The sequence below is a fragment of the Perognathus longimembris genome, chromosome 1 (assembly GCF_023159225.1).
Source record: "Perognathus longimembris pacificus isolate PPM17 chromosome 1, ASM2315922v1, whole genome shotgun sequence".
NCBI classification, from domain to species: domain Eukaryota; kingdom Metazoa; phylum Chordata; class Mammalia; order Rodentia; family Heteromyidae; genus Perognathus; species Perognathus longimembris.
In genome coordinates this window covers 68,044,468-68,064,494 of record NC_063161.1, presented here as the reverse complement: position 1 = coordinate 68,064,494, position 20,027 = coordinate 68,044,468, and the positions used below count along the sequence as shown (strand labels likewise).

At 40.4% G+C, this 20,027-nt stretch overlaps 1 protein-coding gene across 4 annotated transcripts in view; it reads right to left on the bottom strand.

Annotated features, from left to right (window-relative positions):
• Positions 1 to 20,027, bottom strand: part of Tm7sf3 (transmembrane 7 superfamily member 3) — a 36,725-nt gene that overhangs the window by 15,484 nt on the left and 1,214 nt on the right. For all 4 annotated transcript variants that reach the window (XM_048367269.1, XM_048367287.1, XM_048367278.1 and 1 more), the window contains exons 2-6: positions 15,322 to 15,476; positions 8,276 to 8,426; positions 7,083 to 7,203; positions 6,130 to 6,301; positions 772 to 949 (exon numbers count right to left, since the gene is read on the bottom strand). In XM_048367269.1, coding sequence (XP_048223226.1) covers positions 772 to 949; positions 6,130 to 6,301; positions 7,083 to 7,203; positions 8,276 to 8,426; positions 15,322 to 15,476 — 777 coding nt within the window. The remainder of the gene's footprint in view (positions 1 to 771; positions 950 to 6,129; positions 6,302 to 7,082; positions 7,204 to 8,275; positions 8,427 to 15,321; positions 15,477 to 20,027) is intronic.

Genomic DNA, 20,027 nt, shown 5'->3' with positions numbered 1-20,027 from the left:
TTGTTTTTCTTCTTGTATCTTATCTACATCATATCCTCCAACTCAATATACAGAGTACACAGCACAGGTCCTTTGGTTCTATTATTCACACTTATTTTCCAGGGCCCTGAACAGAAAATGGAATACGAGAAAAGCTCATAAGACATTTGCTGTATCACTGACAATGAATGGGTTGAATAAATAAGTGAATGAAAGAATCAATGAATGAATAAATGAAAACTAAACAAAAGTAGGTGGGCACTATAACCCTACCTACTCAGGAGGCTGAGATCTGAGAATCATGGTTCAAAATGAGCCCAAGCAGGAAAGTTTATGAGACTCTTATATCCAATGAACCACCAAAAAAAGCCAGAAGTAGAGCTGTGGCTCAAGTGGTAGGGTACTAGCTGCAAGCAACAAAGCTGGTCTTAAGTAGGAAAGCTAAGGGACAGCAACCAGGCCCTGAGTTCAAGCCCAAAGACCAGAAAGGGGGAAAAGAAACTAGACAAAAGCATATCTGAACTATTTTTTTGGCCAGTCCTGGGGCTTGAACTCAGGGCCTGAGCACTATCTCCGGCTTCTTTTTGCTCAACCACTTGAGCCACAGCGCCACTTCTGGCTTTTTCTATATATGTGGTGCTGGGGAATTGAACCCAGGGCTTCATGTATGTGAGACAAACACTCTACCACTAGACCATATTCCCAGCCCCATAGCTGAACATTCTTAAGTTCTGTACTAGTGATCTGCAAAGCCAAAGAAAGATTTGTTAAAATTGGAATCCATATACTCACCCAGGGAAGCACAGCTACCCTCCACTGCCTCGAAGCTACAAGCGTATGTGTGAACAGGAACATAAGCAGCGTAAGTATTGAAGAAGGGATCCCAGACAATGACATTATAAATGACTCCTTGGCCCAGAAGGGAAGAGAAGGAAACCTCTGTCTTATCATTAGCTGTTAGGGTAACCACCTAAAGCCAAAAATAATACACAATTAGTGGTTAGATTATTATTTTTTTTTTGCCAGTTCTGGGTCTCGGGCTCAGGGCCTGAGCACTGTCCTTGGCTTCTTTTTGCTCAAGGCTAGCACTCCACCTCTTGAGACACAGTGCTACTTCTGGTCTTTTCTGTTTATGTGGTGCTAAGGAATCAAACCCAAGGCTTTGTGTATGCTAGGCAAGCACTCTACTGCTAAGCCATATTCCCAGCCCCTGGTTAGATTTTTTTAAGGCGATTCTATATTATCCTGACTACATGTAAAGAGTTGCAATATTTAAACAAAAAATTTATAAGCAGAAAACAATCTTTTTATATTGATTTTTAAAAATGAAAATGAAGCATTTTTCTATTTGTGTTAAAGCCTAAAAGCACAGGACACATTTTCACATGGGCAATTTTATCAATTTATGGTGATATTTGCAGTATTAGAATATAGTTAGGTCGTATATAACTAAGTTCAACAAAGTCCAAAAGAAAGTGGTCTTCTTGAATTAATAGGCAAAGTATACAATGGAGACTGTGACAAAGGAGAATACACATGAGCAAAAAGAAGACTGGCAAGTTTAAATAAAAGCATATAAGGTGAGTGTTTTCAAAGGATTTTAAAAGCATGCTCTATTAGCATATAGCTTTTTCTTATTCATGTAACAGATAAATTTTTGTCTGCTATATATAGCACTTAGAATAAACCTTATTTCAAAAATGTCCTAGTCTTAGAAATGTACCCCATGAAAAAAAAATTAGAGGTTGGGGTATAATTGCAGCATTTAGGGAAGAGCTGAATAGGATAACAGATCTTTCACAGTACCAACAACTCAATAACCATTAACTGTGGCTCTTACAACCAAATACATGTTGTATCAAGCAGATAATTCCCTATATGAGTATCAATTAAAACAGCATATTTTTCAAATTATAAAGATGAGTACTGCAAGACTACTTGCAGTAGGTATCGCCTAAGCAAGGGACTTAACACCGAAAGGAGTCGTCTCTTTTGATGTGGCAAGACTTCACCAGTGGAAGTTTAATATTTAAAAAGTAATCTCATGGTCAAAGGAGACACTCTAAAAGTATTATTAGTCTACAGTCAGCAAACAGTATCTCATATTAAATTAGATGCTGACATAAAGATGTCTGGACAGTGATGCTATGAATGATAGCAGTGATGCCAGTTTAGGAAACAAAAACTATCTTAAGCTCAAGAAGATTCATAGAGAAAATTATGACAAGCAAAAACCAGTTCTTTTCTGATAAGGAAAAATAATTTTATTTTTTTTGGCCAGTCCTGGGGCTTGGACTCAGGGCCTGAGCACTGTCCCTGGCTTCTCTTTGCTCAAGGCTAGCACTCTGCCACTTGAGCCACAGCGCCACTTCTGGCCATTTTCTGTATATGTGGTGCTGGGGAATTGAACCCAGAGCCTCATGTATATGAGGCAAGCACTCTTGCCACTAGGCCATATCCCCAGCCCAGGAAAAATAATTTTTAACACAAATATAAAAAGAAAAGCACTCCCTTATTTCTTATGTGGTAATATTACATATATGATAAGAACAGAGCTAAAATAATCCAGTTCCGCTGCAATGTAAAACAGAAATTACTCATTCAATAGTGTAAGATTTAAATGCAACTTACAGAGGGCTCATGTTGTAAAATATAGTTAAGACTGTTGCTGCCCTGGCAAGTACTTCCAGTGCCTACCCAGGTCATTCTGAAATACTGATGGTCCCACATTTTACTGAAATCATTTTTTAAAAAGTTATCTGGAAGGATAAAAATATGACTAGGAGTAACATATCCAACTCAAATTTAACCTACTTAAATGAGTTTTATTTCCTTCCCACTTATAAACCCTTATTTCACACTAACATTGGAACAATAATTTTTTTCATATTTTCCTTGCCCAATAATTCAAAGAAAACTCAAAACGATTAGTAAAGAAAAATGGAGGAATTAACACCCCTTTAATTTGTTTCAAATATTTGAAAGAATCAGAAAGTGTTAAAGTTTTTAATTCCTAGGAGAACATTATCTGAATGAATACCCTAATGGCAAACCACCATAGGATGCTTCAGCTGCATTTGGTGCAGAGGGGTAGGGATAATCTTCAAAGCACCTCAGCTCGCCAGATGAGGACAGAGGTACACTGGTTTGTATTATTGTGACATCCACATAAGTGGTTGAGGTTGCTTTTCCTTCACCAAGGGCTTTCTCAGTGGGGCATTATGTTTGACCTCCAAATTTGGCAGACAATTTACTGATGAGGTTCATAACCTTTGGATTGCTCTGGTATTTTGACATATTTTCAGGGTTCTGGGCCACATCCTGGAAGGCCACCATAACCTCTGGATCCTGCATGGCTGCAAGAACCTCTGGATCACTAAGAATCTCATTGAGCCCAGGCATTCCTGTCATTCCAGGCATACTTCCTCCCATTCCAGGCATTCCTCCAGGAAAATTACCAGGTATTCCCCCTGGAAAGCCACCTGGAAAAGACCCATACTGAGATCCTGCTTGTGGTCTGGCCTCTTCTTCCCACTGGGCTCCCTCGTGTTCTTCTTGAGCCTTCTTAACCCTCTCTCTTCTTTCTTTAATCTCTCGCTCTTCCTGGTTTTTGCCAATCAGGACTTGAATTCAGGAGCTAGGTGCTGTCCCTTAGCTATTCTGCTCAAGCCTGGCACAAAACCACTTGAAACTGGCTTTGAACTGGAATCCTCAGAACTGAGCCTCTAAACAACTAGGTTTATAGGCATGAATGACTGACACATGACTTGAAATTATAATTTTTGCTTAAAGTATACACCAACTAATTTAACTCTATCAAAAGACCATCCAATGAGGTTTGTATAAGCTAATAAACAATTTCCTATTTAAAATGCCCTGAAAGTTTTTTTTAAATTTAATTTATTTATTAATTGAACACAAATTTTTTTGACAAGGTGTTGTGCAAAAAGGGTACAGTTACATAATAGGGTAGTGTGTACATTTCTTGTGATATCTTACGCCCTGTTTTTCTTTCCCTTCTCTGCCCTGAAAGTTTTGGTATAATTTGTTAAACATTAGCATTTTAAGTAAAATGTGATCTAAATAATATGATAGTTGGGACAACATAAAAAATTTCTTTATTAGATCTTAAAAAACAAAGGTGGGCCTGGGAATATGGCCTAGTGGTAAAGTGCTCGCCTCGTAACATGAAGCCCTGAGTTCGATTCCTCAGTACCACATATATAGAAAAAAACCAGGTGTGGCGCTGTGGCTCAAGTGGTAGAGTGCTAGCCATGAGCAAAAAGAAGCCAGGGACAGTCAGTGTTCAGGCCCTGAGTTCAAGCCCCAGGACTGGCAAAAAACAAAACAAACAAAAAACCCATAAAGGCAGGAATCCTTTTTTTTTTTTTTTTTTTTGGCCAGTACTGGGTATTGTAGCTTGAACCCAGGGCCTCCTGCTCTCATATGACTTTCTCAGTCAAGGCTGGCACTTTACCATTTGAGCCACACCTCCACTTCTGGCTTTTTTGCTGCTTACCTAATTATTTAGAGTCCCTTGGAATTTTCTTTTGAGGCTGGTTTTGCACCTTGACTCTCAAATCTCAGCTTCCTGAATAGCTAATATCATAGGTATGAGCTACCAGTAACCAGTCAGGAATCATATGCTTTTTATTACTTAATAGTAATTATGACTACAAAGTATCCAACTAAATAATACAAAATCTGATACTATTTCACAAATAACTTATTTTTGTCTAACATGACCTCAAATTACAAAACATTATTTATTGTTTTATCAACTTTAAGTTCACTTCAAAAATTCCTCTTAGGGCTGGGGATATGGCCTAGTGGCAAGAGTGCCTGCCTCATATACATGAGGCCCTGGGTTCGATTCCCCAGCACCACATATACAGAAAATGGCCAGAAGTGGCGCTGTGGCTCAAGTGGCAGAGTGCTAGCCTTGAGCAAAAAAAGAAGCCAGGGACAGTGGTCAGGCCCTGAATCCAAGCCCCAGGACTGGCCAAAAAAAAAAAAAAAAAAATTTCCTCTTAAAGTTGTTCTTTAGATAATAAAGTAGAAGAAATAATATATATGTAAACCACATTACCATAATATATACAAACATTATAGCTTCAAAGGCAAATAGCTATGCGCCTCTTAGAAAGGGTACTTCTGTTCAAAAGCATTGTTTCAGTAGCCAGGTGCCAGTGGCTCAGGCAACTCAGGAGAATGAGATCTGGTGGCTTGTACTTGTCATCCTAGCGACTCAGGAGGCTGAGAGCTGAGGGCCCTGACTCAAAGCCAGGCTGGTCAGGAAAGTCCCTGAGAGTCTTATTTCCAATTACCCACCATAAAAGCAGAAAGTAGAGCTTTGAATCAAGTGAGCACAAAGAGTACCAGCTTTGAGCTTTAAAAAAGCTCAGGGACAATGTCCGAATCTTGAGTTCAAGTCCCAGGACCAACACATACATACACATAAATACTGCACTCATATAATCCTAGCTACTCAGGAGACTGAGATCTGAGAATTCAGGTTCAAAAAGCCAGCCCAGGTAGACAAATCCATGAGACTCTTATTTGTAGTTATCCAGTAAACAACCAAAAATAGAGGGATGGCTCAGAAGGTAGCATTCCATTCTTGAGTGACAAAGACAAGGGGCAACACCTGGCCCTGAGTCAATCCCTAGTACTAGTAACAAGTACATACAACAACAAAAAAAGCTGTAGCATTTAGAATTGTCAAAGATTTTTCCTAATAGTTATCAGAGGACAGAGCTTACATCTCAAGACAACCAGGCCACAGAAGAGGCCACAATGAAGCTGATCATCACTTTACATGCATCTCCAAAAGGAAAATATAGACTCTCCATTCTCACTGACACTTTTTTTTCTTCCCTCATACTGATACTGAGGCTCAAACTCAGGGCCTGGGCATTTTCTCTTGACTTGTTCGCTCAAGGCTGGCGCTCTATCACTTGTACAACAGTTCCACTTCCATCTTTTTGCTAGTTAATTGTACATAAGAGTCTCAAGAACTATCCTGCTTTGGACTGGTTCTGAACTTTGATCCTCACATTTCAGATTCAACAGCAGCTAGTATTACAGGGGTGAACTACACTCTTACAAAGAGGTTACCGTGTAGCCACACAAACACTGAGAATCACTTACTTTGACAGCGTTGGCCCTCACCTGGGGCACCTGAGCCATCCTCTGCAGATGCTGGAGCAATGCATCCTCAGTGAGATCATTCTCAGGCAGAAAATACTGGTACACATCATATTGCAACCTCCACCGGAAATCCTGGCCCTCCTCAGTGTCACATGGTGGGGGAACTACACCTCTAAAGTTAACAAAGAAAACTGAACATTGGGGCTGGGAATATGGTCTGGTGGTAAAGTGCTCGCCTCGTATGCATGAAGCCCTGGGTTCAATTCCTCAGCACCACATATATAGAAAAAGCCAGAAGTAGCCTTGTGGCTCAAGTGGTAAGAGTGCTAGCCTTGATCAAAAAGAAGCCAGGACAGTGCTCAGGCCCTGAGTTCAAGCCCCATGACTGGCAAAAAACAAAACAAAACAAAACAGAAAACTAAACATTAGTCTCCTTGACGAAAGTACCATCTACAAGAAAGTACCAGAAGCTTTAATTTCAGAGGATTTGGGGGGATTCAGGACTGGAATTTGAACTCAGGGCCTCGAGCTCTTGCTTAGCTTTTTCCATTCAAAGCTGACATATCACACTTCTGCTTCTGGCTTTTTGCTGGTTAATTAAGAGATAAGAGTGTCTCACAGACTTTTCTGCCTGGGCTAGCTAGGATTTCAGGCATGAGCCACTAATGCCCGATTGCCTTCTATATTTAAAAAATGCTTTGCAGTAACTAAGATATACTTCTAAGCTCATCATAGGCCCGTATCTGGCTCTTCATATAGTACAGTTCATACAAACAGAACACAGGCGGGGTAATATTAAATACAAATCACAGCTCAAACTTTGGTAATGAAGTATACATTAGACAATTCCACACAAAAATCAAAACTTCCAATTTTCCGACAGAATACTATGGATTTGAGAGTTTAATAGTTATGTTATTAAACAGCTTGGAAAGACTGGGAGGTCATTATACCTTGCAAAGCCAACATTGGCTGGAGCAAACTTGATCCTCATTTCAAAGAAATTATACTCCAAGTAAATGTTGGGGTCAATATCTAAGTCAAACTCCAAATTACAGCCTCCAGGGACAGGATCTAGAGGAAAAACAAGTTATTTTAGATTTTGTGTGTGTGTGTGTGTGTGTGTGTGTGTGTGTGTGTGTGTGTATAGTGGTGCTGGGGCTTCAACTCAGGGCCTAGGCACTATCTCTTAGCTTTTTCTCTAAAAACTGGCACTTTTTCCTTTGAGCCGCAGCTCCACTCTTGGCTTTTTGTTGATTAATTGGTGATAACAGTACACAAACTTTCTTGCCCAGACTGTCTTTGAACCATGACCCTTAGATCTCAGCCTCTTGAGTAAGATAGGACTGACACTTGGCTATATCTTCAGATCTCTGATCTTACTGCTTCCTCTCCTAAAACATGACTCAACTTTTAGGACTGTGTCTTCACTTTCCAATGGCTCCTGCTTAGTTTATGAATGTATGTTTTTTCAAGCAAGACACTGGTGGCTCATGCCTATAATCCTAGCTACTCAGGAGGCTGAGATCTGAGGATCACAGTGAGAAGCCAGCTTGTCAAGAAAGGTCCTGAGACTTTTATCTCCAATTAACCACTAGAAAACCAGAAGTGAGTTGCAGTTCAAATGATAAGAGTGCAAGGAAAAAAGCTCAGAGACAATGCCTAGGCTCTGAGTTCAAGCCCCAGGATGAGAAACAAAATAAATAAATAAGCAAAACAAACAAATATTATGCATTTTTCTAGCTTCTTCCATCTTGCTAATTTTCTGGTTTCCTTCCCAGCAACTACTTCTGATTAAAGAAATGACATTTATAGTATTTATGAAAAGCTACACACTGGAAGCCTAAACCTGTAATCCTAGCTACTCAGGAGACTGAGATCTGAGGATCAGGGTTCAAAGCCAGCCCAGGCAGAAAAGTGAGACTCCAATTAACCACCAGGAAAACAGAAGTGAAGCTGTGGCTCAAAGTAATAGAGTGCTAGCCTTGAGCAAAAGAGCTCAGGGAGAGCACCCAGGCCCTGAGTTCAAGCCATACAACTGGGAAAACAAACAACCCATCCCACCCCCTGTATATGTGTATTTGTAACAAACAATCCTAACAGAACATTTTCCCTTACAGAACCCAAAAATTAGCAGGAAGGTCACCTCTTTCTGAGTAGGAGAGGGGGATGGCCATGTTATAGACAGGTTTCTCTTCTAGGGTCTCCAAGTGCCATGTGCACACAGTCTGCTCTGGTCTAAGAATGAAGACCAGACCTCTATCACTTCCTGTTCCTGAGGTATTGGGAAGAATAGTCTGCAATTAGAAAGAGAAATCATCATCAACAGGAGTTAAGCAACAAAGTGGTAAACTATTCAAAACCTTCTGAAGACAACAAGCAAACAAAAAGCCATGGGCTGAAGGCTCATGACTGTAATTTCTGTCTACACAGGAGGCTGAGATCTGAGGACCAAAATTCCAAGACAGTTTGGGCAAGAAAGGCTAGGACTCCTACTTCCAATTAATCAGGAAAAAAAAAAAGCTAGAAATGGAGGTGTGGCTAAGTGGTAGAGCACCAGCTTGAAGCAAAAAAGCTAAGGGACAGGAGCAGGACCTGAGTTCAAGCTCCAGTATTGGCAATTAAAAAAAAAAGGAAACAGGGCTGGGGATATAGCCTAGTGGCAAGAGTGCCTGCCTCGGATACACGAGGCCCTAGGTTCGATTCCCCAGCACCACATATACAGAAAAAAAACGGCCAGAAGCGGCGCTGTGGCTCAAGTGGCAGAGTGCTAGCCTTGAGCGGGAAGAAGCCAGGGACAGTGCTCAGGCCCTGAGTCCAAGCCCCAGGACTGGCCAAAAAAAAAAAAAAAAAAAAAAAAAAAAAAAAGGAAACAAAATAATCATCCTTAGGAAGAATTATTTTCCTCTTTATGTTTCTATTCTACACTATACCTGGAGAACTCTTTTAAAAAAAACCATCATTAAGTTTGGGTTGTGATAAGGAAATACCATAGGCTGGGTGATTTATAAAGAATAGAGAGGAAGGGAAGAAAGGAGGGGAAGAGGGGAGGGAGAGGGAGGGGGCCAGGAAGGGAGACAGAGAGAGAGGGAGGGAGGGAGGGAGGGAAGGAAGGAGGGAGAAAAGGGGGGGGGGAGAGAGAGAGAGAGTTCCCTAGGCTCAAGGCTAGTATTCTACCATTTGATCCACATCTCTACTTCTGGATTTTGTTAATTGGACATAAAAAGTGTCATGGACTTTCCTGCCTAAGTTGCCCTTGAACTGAGATTCTTCTATCTCAGCCTTCCAAGTAGTTAGGATTATAGGTATGAACCTAGCACCTGACTATGTGGATAATGCTTTATACAAGTTCTGTTTCTTCAAATGAAGAAATATGAATTACAACTTTTTTTTCAGCTACTCTGATAATTAATGAAAATAACTATATGGAAATCCCAAGATAAGGTTCTTAACCAGAGGACAATTTCCAAATGTTCCTGTAAGATTTTAGAGTAGATTCCACATGCATGAGATCATAGGAATTTGTGTGTGTACACATAATATTTATATATATGACATAATAATATGACAATATTATGACAATATGACATGCAATAGAAGTACTAGTAGAAACATGGTACCAGGCTGGATGAGCTAAGTGCTATAATTTCTTTGTTTGAACAAGAGACTCCAAAGAATAAGTTAATCAAGGTATTTTAGTAAACCATTATATAATATTACATGCAGCACTATATATTAAGTTTTACTTTTATTAATACATGCTATATATCATATGGTATAATTATATATATTAGTATATGTTGTATAGGTATATCATACATCATCCATACTATACATTAAATGCATAATACATAGTAGTATTTAAATTAACACACACGTATATACATAAGGTATGATACAATATATTACCTAGTATGTATTTACTGCATTATGACATTAACTATATTATAAATGCCTATTCTCTCGTTGTCTTGCTGTCTTTGCCTTTGCCAATAAATGTCTATCATTTGTGACATGTATAAAACTAGAGGCTACTATGTGCAGTGAACGAAATCAGGCACAGAAAGACAAGTAACTGTTGGGCCCAAATCGCCAGGTGTTGTTTCTTGAGGCCCTAGCCTTGTGCTCCTGACTTAGCACCACCGCTTTACCCTCTCTCCTTGACCACTTATAGCCCACTTATAGCTGGCAACAACCCAAGGCTTTGAACAGACACCCCACTCTACTTCCCTTTCTCCATCTGCGATCCATTTCCAATGTTATGTATGCCCCACCATTAGTTATTTTAAACAAACCTCCACCAGCCAACTGTAGTATTCCCAAGGACCCACTATAGAAGTCCTAGCTTCACTGGGCATCATCAGTGGCTCACACCTGTAACCCCAGCTACACAGAAGTCTGAGATCTGAGGATCATGTTTTGAAGCCAACATGGGCAGGGAAGTCCAGGTGACTTATATATCCTATTAAATGCGAGAAAGCTGAAAGTGGAGCTGTGGCTCAAGTGATACAGTACTAGCCTTGAGCACAAATGCTCAGGCCCCGAGTTCAAACACCAGGACCGACATTAAAAAAAAAAAGTCCTAGCCTATAAGCAAGGGCAAATCTCTAGCTCTGGTTAGAGGCTCCTATTAGCAGAGATTTTTTTCCCAATGAACTTGTGCTAGTGGGCTTTTTCTTTTTTGAGCCTATATTAACAGTGATCGTATTCAGAAGTGTAGAACGGAATGGTGGTTGAGAGTATGCAGGAAGAGGGGGAGAGGTCCACCAGTGTGCAAACTGCCAGGTCACAGTTCCACAGAAGCAGCATGCACTGACACATTGCTGCAAGGCAAGGGAACTAGGCATGACACTATTTGCAAAAAGCTTAGGAGTCTGAAAGCTTTCACCATGGGGAAAAGAAAAATGTTTGAGAAAATATGCTGGATTTTACATTACACAAAGATATATGTGTACTAAAATTATATATGAGGTGGACGCTGGTGGCTCACATTTGTAATCCTACTACTCAGGAGACTGAGGTCTGAGGATCACAGTTTGAAGCCAGACTGGGCAGGAAAGTCAGTGAGACTCTAATCTCCAGTTAACCACCAAAAAAGTCTCAGAGCTGTGGCTCAAGTGGTAGGGTGCTAGCCTTAAGCAAAAAAACTCAGGGACAGTGCCTAGGCCCCAAGACAGACACCAAAACCGAAACAACCACCCAAAATTAAAAAACAAACAAACAAACACATGGCTCCATAAATGTGTATTTTGTTTTGCAGTGATGGTGACTGAATCAAGACTTGACACTTGCTAGGCTGTATGGAACTCTAGAGCTGAGCTGTGAGACCAGGAAAGAGTTAAGCGGTTGGAATGGCAGCTCATCAGTACTCAGAAGGCTGAAAATTGGACCCTGGAAAGGTCAAAACAGGCAAAGCACGATAAATGTGTAAGTTACAACTAACTGGACCTAGTGTCTAAGTCACAGTAGACTGCACCCTATGACACTTGAGACAATGGACGTAGGATGAATGTTTGTGCTACAGTCTTGGCTTCTCACTGCTCCCTAGCTATAGGGAATTATTTCTATGTATACAAACTATGTCTTATGCTAATGACTGTAACCACAAGATAGATTAACACCTTGATATCTGCATGTACTGACAGTAACCTTCTCTGTACTGAACTAAATAAATAAACGAGCTGGGCATGGGTGGCTCATGCCTGTAATCCTAGCTACTCAGGAGGCTGAGATCTGAGGATCACAGTTCAAAGCCAACCTGGGCAGGAAAGTCTGTGAGACACTTATCTCCAATTAACCACCAGAAAACTGGAAGTGGCACTGTGGCTCAAGTGGTAGAGCACTAGCCTTGAGCTGAAGAGTTCAGGAACAGTGCCCAGGCAGAGTTCAAGCCCCATGACTGGCCAAAAAATACATACATACATACATATATACATAAACTTGCTTATCTTGGGGTTCAGAAGATGGTGAGCTTTGGACTCCCTGGTACCTCGCTTTTCTATCCTGTCTTTTTCTGTCTTCAGCTCTGGCGTCCTGTTGTGCTGTTTCTAGTTGTGCTTAGCAACATTAGGCAAGTACTCTTTTTTGTTTTCTTACTTTAGTAATTTTTTTTCAGTCCTGGGACTTGAACTCGGCCTGGGTGCTGTCCCTGAGCTTCTTTTTGCTTAAGGCTAGTACTCTACCACTAGAGCCACAGTGCAACTTCTAGCTTTTTCTGAGTAGTTTATTGCAGACAAGAGTCTGTCTCACAGATTTTCCTCCTGGACTGGCTTCGAATCACGATCCTCAAATGTCAGCCTCTAGAATAGCTAACAATATAGGTGTGACACCAGCACCAGGCACTATCTAGCTATCAATCTTTTTATTATTTATTTATTTATGTATTTCCCTGTTCTAGGGCTTCAACTCAGGGCCTGGGCACTGTCCCTGGCTTCTTTTGTTCAAGCCTAGTGCTCTACCACTTGAGCCACAGCACCACTTCCAGCCTTTTCTGTTTATGTGATGCTGAGGAACTGAACCCAGGGCTTCGTGCATGCTAGGCAAGCACTCTACCACTAAGCCACATTCTCAACCCTAATTGTTTTAAACTATTTGTTTTCACTTTTTTTTCTGGTACTATTTTGGTTTTCAGACACAGCCTCATTAACTTTATCAGCATCACTCTCAAACTCAAGATCCTCCTGTGTGCCTACAGGCAGTCAAGTCCAACTTAGTTTATATGTCAGCTAAATTTAATCTTATAATTAACAAGAAATAAAGTTGTCATTTGGAGTCCACCAAAAATGAAACATAAAACTAGCTTATGGTCCATCAACACCTCTTGGGCATTTACCCAAAAGATTACAAGTCAATATACAGTAAAGACACTTGCACACACATGTTCACTGCTGCACTACTCACCATGGCCAAAATATGGAAACAGCATAAATGCCCTTTAAAGGGGTGAACAGATTTTTAATGTGATACATATGTGTATATATACTATAAGTAATGCATCCACATATGCATGTGTCTGTGTATTGTTTTTAATGTGATTACATATAATATATATTACATTTACATGTATAGTATATATGTGTGTATGTGGCTATGCAGGATATATACACACACACACATATGTATATACTGAAAACATAACATACAATAAAAATTGACTCATCCGGGCTGGGGATATAGCCTAGTGGCAAAAGTGCCTGCCTCGGATACACGAGGCCCTAGGTTCGATTCCCCAGCACCACATATACAGAAAACGGCCAGAAGTGGCGCTGTGGCTCAAGTGGCAGAGTGCTAGCCTTGAGCGGGAAGAAGCCAGGGACAGTGCTCAGGCCCTGAGTCCAAGGCCCAGGACTGGCCAAAAAAAAAAAAAAAAATTGACTCATCCATCAGGAAAAATAACAGTATGTCATTTGCAGGAAAACAGAAAGCCCTGAGGGAAAAAATGTTAAGTACCAGTAGCTCACACCTGTAATCCTAGCTACTCAGGAAGCTGATATCTAAAGACCATGATTAAAAGCCATGCAGAGCAAGAACAAATGTGAGACTCTCATCTTTAATTAACTACCAATAAATCTGGAAGAGTTGTGACTCAAGAGTTAGAGTGGTCTTAAGCAAAAAACACTCAGGAACAACACCCAGGCCCTGAGTTCAAGCCCTAGGACTGGAATACAAACACACAAAATTATGGTAAGTGAAATAAGTCAGACTCAGAGAGAAAATCCCCATATGATTTCTCTCATATGTGGAAATTAATTCTAAATCATAAACATATATATAAACATATACATTATAAACATAAGCATATTAACTAAAGTATGGCATATGCAGAGGAGGAGATTCTAATGTTGAAACCCCTTTGAACAACTACCTTACAGTTTAACAACATGAACCCTAGGGAGCTAGAACATGCATTGTAAGATGAGGGGAGGGAGATTCAAGAGGGGGCAGAAAATAGAGAGGAAGGATGAGCAAACACAGTTATAATGTTCAGTGCACATGTGTGACGATGGAACCAGGTAACTTGAGGGGATGGGTAGGGTTGGAAGGGATGGGAAGGGGTGACATTGATCAGGGTGCATTGTATTCATAAACTGACATGTTGAATTGAACCCTCTTAGTACAACTACTTTTAATAAATTAAATTTAAAAGCAAAAAAAGAGCCAATGGCAGAGTCCTGGCCTTGAGCGATAAAACTAAGGGACATTTGGAGCTCAAGCCCAGGTAGACTTCCTTCCAAAAAACAAAAGGAAAAGAAAAAGATAGTGCCTTTATTATGGTATCACTAAAAAGAATTATTTGTCAACTAAAACTTTTTTAAAAAACAGCAAGATTGAAAACAGGAAAAAATAAAACAATCCATGTCTCTTTACTATACTCTCTACATGAGACTGGGAATGTGGTCTTATGAAACCTCAGTCCTAAGGAGAGCAGCAATCTGGAATTTGTGTTTTGAGAAAGCCTATGAAATTCATGCTTTCCTTCTTGCTCTGGTAATAAAGAACTGTGTCAATGTCCATGTGTGGGTTACAGATACAGGTGTCTCCTGCACTTAATTCAACTAATTCCTCCTTATTTCCCCTACACTATCTCTGATATCACCACCTACGATGCTCATACTTCTTTTTTCTTTTTTTCTTTTTCAGAATCCTGGGGCTTGAACTCGGGGCCTGAGCACTGTTCCTGGCTTCCTTTTGCTCAAGGCTAGTACTCTACCACTTGAGCCACAGCGCCACTCCTGGCTTTTCCTATGTATGTGGTGCTGAGGAATCGAACCCAGGGCAAGCACTCCACCACTAGGCCATATTCCCAGCCACAAGACCCTGTCTTGATTTAAAAAGAAACAAAAGGCTGGGAACATGGTTCAGTGGTTGAGTGTTTATGTAGCATGCATGAAGCCCTGGGTTTGATTCCTCAGTACAACATAAACAGAAAAAGTCATAAGTGGCACTTGTGGCTCAAATGGTAAAGTGCTAGTCTTGAGTTCAAAAGAAGCTCAGTGACAGTGCCTAGGCCCTGAGTTCAAGCCCCAGGACTGGCAAAAATAAAAAAAAATAAAATGAAAAGAAACAAAAACAAAAGCACAAATTATGTAAGACACAAAGTCAAAACCATTAAAAGACATCAAATTCTAATGTTTAGAAGTAAGTAAAAGAACCAAACATAGGGATATTAGTGAGATAATTCTATGTACTTACCTTAGAAAAGGAAAGTGTTGTATTCTGATACTGTGAGTGTATTTGAAAGAGAAGAAAAGTCACGTTGGTTGAAATATGATGTAAAATTGCCTCCTTGGGAAAAAGCCTGTTGAGCTCAAAGTATCTAAATTTCCCCACAGAAAATTCAAGAAGACCTGCAATGATTAAAACCTTTCATTATACCACCATACCTCTGATAGTAAAGTATATGTATGTACATATATACATATATATCAGATAGCATGTACCATTAGGCTACATCATAATATAATGAAAAAACAAGTATTATGATATATTAATAGATTATATTGATATAAAATGGCACATTGATATATAATTATATAGTATATTACTATATAATAACATCATTAGAATATTAATTTATAGAAATCACATTCATAAACAAATTAGAATACTAATTTAACCCTCAGCCAGGGACTGGTGCCTCATGTCTATAATTCTAGCTATACAGGAGGCTGACATCTTGTTGGGGACAACTGTGCTTTTATGAGGGGACGGCCCAGTTAGCCCGTCCCCCCTCCTTCCGCCTTCAACCGGAAGAGAAGCCCCTGCCTCTGGGGGCGAGTACATGTGTCACTATGGCGGCTGGAGACCCGAGGCCCGGTCCTTGAGGGGCTGTGATCTCCGCCCATAGAGGAAATGCCGTGACATCACCGTGATAGACAGTCCATTAGCCAATCGTTAATACCCAGTTAGCCCCTCTCCGCGCGCCTCTGCTGGTATAACTGTTAGCCCCTCCCTTATTAAACCAGAAAATCCTTTGAGAGTTCTCCGGGACACCCACGTGTCTGTGTCTTCCTTGGGATAGGAAGGGCGTCCTGCGACCACGCACTATGGAGGCTGCATGTGGCTTCCGCTCCCGCAGTTAATTCCTACTGACCAGGGGAATGCATTGAGAGCGGCAGAGTACCACACACGGAAGAGGCAGAGAAACCCAGGACCCCCACGTGGATGGGAGCTAGAGCGAAGCCCGGTAACATCTAAGGGTCCCAGCTCAAAGCCAGCCTGAGCAAAAAAGTTAAGAGAATCTTATCTATAATTAATCACCAAAAAGCCAGAAGTGGAGGTATGGCTCAAGTGTTAGAGCTGTAGCCTTGAACAAAAAATCTAAGGGACAAGCACCTAGGCCCTGAGTTCAAGCTCCAGTACCAGCATAAATTAAATTAAAAAAAATTTATATTTAAGTAACATATTCTTCTGTACCAGTTCCCAAGAAAGCCATTTTTCATCTATGCTTTTTCCTCTAAATTCAAATACTCTATAAAAATTTTTTTTTAAGAGGAGGCCAGTGGTTAAGGCTTGTGAAGCTAGCTACTGAGGCTAAAATCTGAGGATTGCAGGTCAAAGCCACCCTGGGCAGCAAAGTCCAGGCTAACAGTCCAGGATGCTACATCTGTGCATGCTCAAATTCCCTACGTAAACAGCATTGTGGTTAATAGAATACTTATGCATTTTATTTCCCAGTCCTGGGGCTTGGGACGTGGGGCCTGAGCACTGTCCCTGGCTTCTTTTTGCTCAAGGCTAGCACTCTACCTCTTGAGCTATAGTGCTACTTCTGGCTTTTTCTTTTATGTGGTGCTAAGGAATTGAACCCAGGGTTTCATGAATGCAAGACAAGCACTCTACCACTAAGCCACATTCCCAGCCCCTACTTAGGCATTTTTCCTGGATACTTTAAATCATTTCTGGATTGCTTACATTTCCAATGTTATGTTGTGTAAACAGTTATTAATATGTGTTACTTGGGGAAAACAACAAGAAAAAAGTGTATCTTCTATGGTGCAGGTGGTTCTAAATAAATATATATATATATATACATATATATGGAAAATTTTAAACCTAGTCATATGACAAGGCCAGCAGTTAAGTATTACACAGTTATTTCTGAGGGTATATTTTAAATTATTTTGTCTTTCCTTTAATGAAGGAATTCCAATGCAAACCTGACTGTTCAGTATAATCATGTTAGTCATGTGGAGGTGGATTTTTATAATGGTTCCAAGAGCTCTCTCTCAACCAGTTATAGCAACACTCTCAAGAAGGGGTTAAAAACAAGTCTTCATTAAAAGACTATGCAGATTACTGAATAATGACAATGAAAGTCCTTGGTAAAACAAATATATGCTAGTAATGCTTTTTAAAAGAATGCAAGAATATATTTTTTTGCAGCAGCACTGTCTCTTAGATTTTTGTTTGTTTTTGCCAGTCCTGGAGCTTGAACTCAGGGCCTGAGCACTGTCCCTGGCTTCTTTTTGCTCAAGGCTAGCACTCTGCCAAATGAGCCACAGTGCCACTTCTGGCTTTTTCTATATATGTGGTGCTGAGGAATGGAACCTAGAGCTTCATGTATTCGAGACAAGCACTCTTGTCACTAGGCCATATTCGCAGCCCCTCTCTTAGTTTTCTTGCTCAAGGCAGAAACTCTATCACTTGACTTACACCTCCATTTTTGGCTTTTGCTGGTTAACTGGAAATAAGACTTTCCTGCTCAGATCTCAGTCTCCTGGGTAGCTAGAAGTACAAGCATGAGCCATCAGCATGCAGCAAAAACTAATACATAATATATAATATATAAACATATATGACACGTGTACATGATGTATGTCATAGAAATATGCAATGTTATACATATCATATAATCACATATATATGTGTTCCCCCTTACCCTCAAAACAGATAAACTTAGAGACAAAAAGTATATCAGAAAGAATAAGGAAATGGAAAAACTTGGAAAAAATTATATTGAGAAGTAAGCCAGAAAGGAAACAGGTTGCATGGTTTCTCTCATTTGTTGTAGCTAGAATGTGCCTATAAATCTACAAGTAAACACACTGGATGGTAAAAGACAAAAAATACACCGAGATATGATAAATTATTCAGGACTCTAGACATTCACACAGTGGGAGGAAAACATTCTTAGGAGAGGATCACAAAAGCTCAATAGGTATGTGTATGTGTGATCATATAAAATGATATTTATCAAAATGAACTCCAAGAGATGGAAACAAGAAATGTTTTGTTTCTGTTTAAGTTCCAATATTCTTACTGACACATCTTTTTTTTTTCTTTCTTCTTTTTTTGCCAGTCTTGGGGCTTGAAACGTCCCTGAGCTTCTTTTTCTTTTGCTCAAGGATAGTGCTCTACCACTTGAGCCACAGTGCTACTTCTGGCTTTTCCTGTGTATATGGTATTGAGGAATCGAACCTAGGGCTACATGCATGCAAGGCAAGCATTCTACCACTAAGCCAGATTCCCAGCCCCTGGCACATCTTTTAAAAAAGCTCTTCAAGTGATGCTAATTCACAGCCCTGGCTGAGAAGCCCAGGTAGTCTGGTGAGTAGGCAAAGGATAAATGCCTTCTCTCTATCCTCAGCAGTCCAACAGCCGTTTCACAATTTTCCTGCAAGATTACACTTCAGCCTAACGGCTTTCAGTCTCCCTTCTGGCAGTGCAGGCCTTTGTCACAGTTGATGTGCAAGTGCCTGGCTCAGAACATCTCATAGTAAATGTGTTTAAACTATTTGGCCTCAGGCAACAACTTTAATTGTAGCTAAGACAGGGAATACAGAAATTGAGAGCCAGCCCAGGGAGAAAAATCCACAAATCTCCAATTCAACCAAAAGCTGAATGTGGTGGCATGCACCTGTCATTCCAGCTATACAGACAGTGTAAACAGGAGGAAGGTTCTGGATCCTTGCTGGCTTGGGCAATGAGTGAGGCCCTATGTGAAGAACTACAAAAGCATATGTAGAACCTGTATAGGAGAATAAGCAGCAGTCCTCCTTCCTCAACCTTTTGAGTAACTGGAACTACAGGTGTGTACTACCATTCCTTCCAGACTGAGAAAGTGGTTCAAGTGCTAGAATGATGATCTAGCAAGCCCACAAGTTTTTAGTTCAAACCCCAGCACTGGCCAAAAAACTAAAAACAAAAGCCAGGCAGTCTCAGATTGGCCCTGTAAATAAACAAATGTGAAAAATAAAGGCTTATCATAAGCATTAAATTGAGAAAGAGACTTTCACACAGTAACAATGAAAGCTATTAAAGTGAATGAATAGCTTAGTTAAAAAACAAAACAAAAAAACCTGCCAGCCAGGAGCAGTGGCTCATGCCTGTAATCCTAACTACTTAGGAGGCTGAGATCTGAGGATCTTGGTTCAAAGTCAAGAAAGTCTGTGAGATTCTTATCTCCCATTAACCACCAAAAAGCCAGAAATGTAGCTCTGGCTCAAGTGGTAGAGCAAACAAGCCTTGAGCAAAAAAGCTCAGGGACATGGCTCAGGCCCTGAGATAAAGCCCCAGACAAACACTTGCACAGGTCAGGTGCTGGGGGGTTTACACCTAAGGAGGCTGAAATCTGATAAATTTGGTTCAGAGACAGCCAGGACAGAAGTCTATGAGAGTCTTATCTCCAGTTAGCAAAAAGCTTGAAATGGAGCTGTGTGGCTCAAGTGGCTGAGTGCCAGTCTTGTACACAAACCCAAAATATATCCCTTAGAAGTTGACAGGACTCTAACTTCACTCCTTAGTCATCTGGAACAGGATTCACAGGATGCCATTTTATGAGGTATAGCTATTATGACTTTACGAGTGGTATGAAAAAAGACAGTTCATCAAATGATATTCCAGAGCAAACTGCCAGCATCAGAAAGGTATACTTACAGTGTAATTCTCCAGAAAGCAGT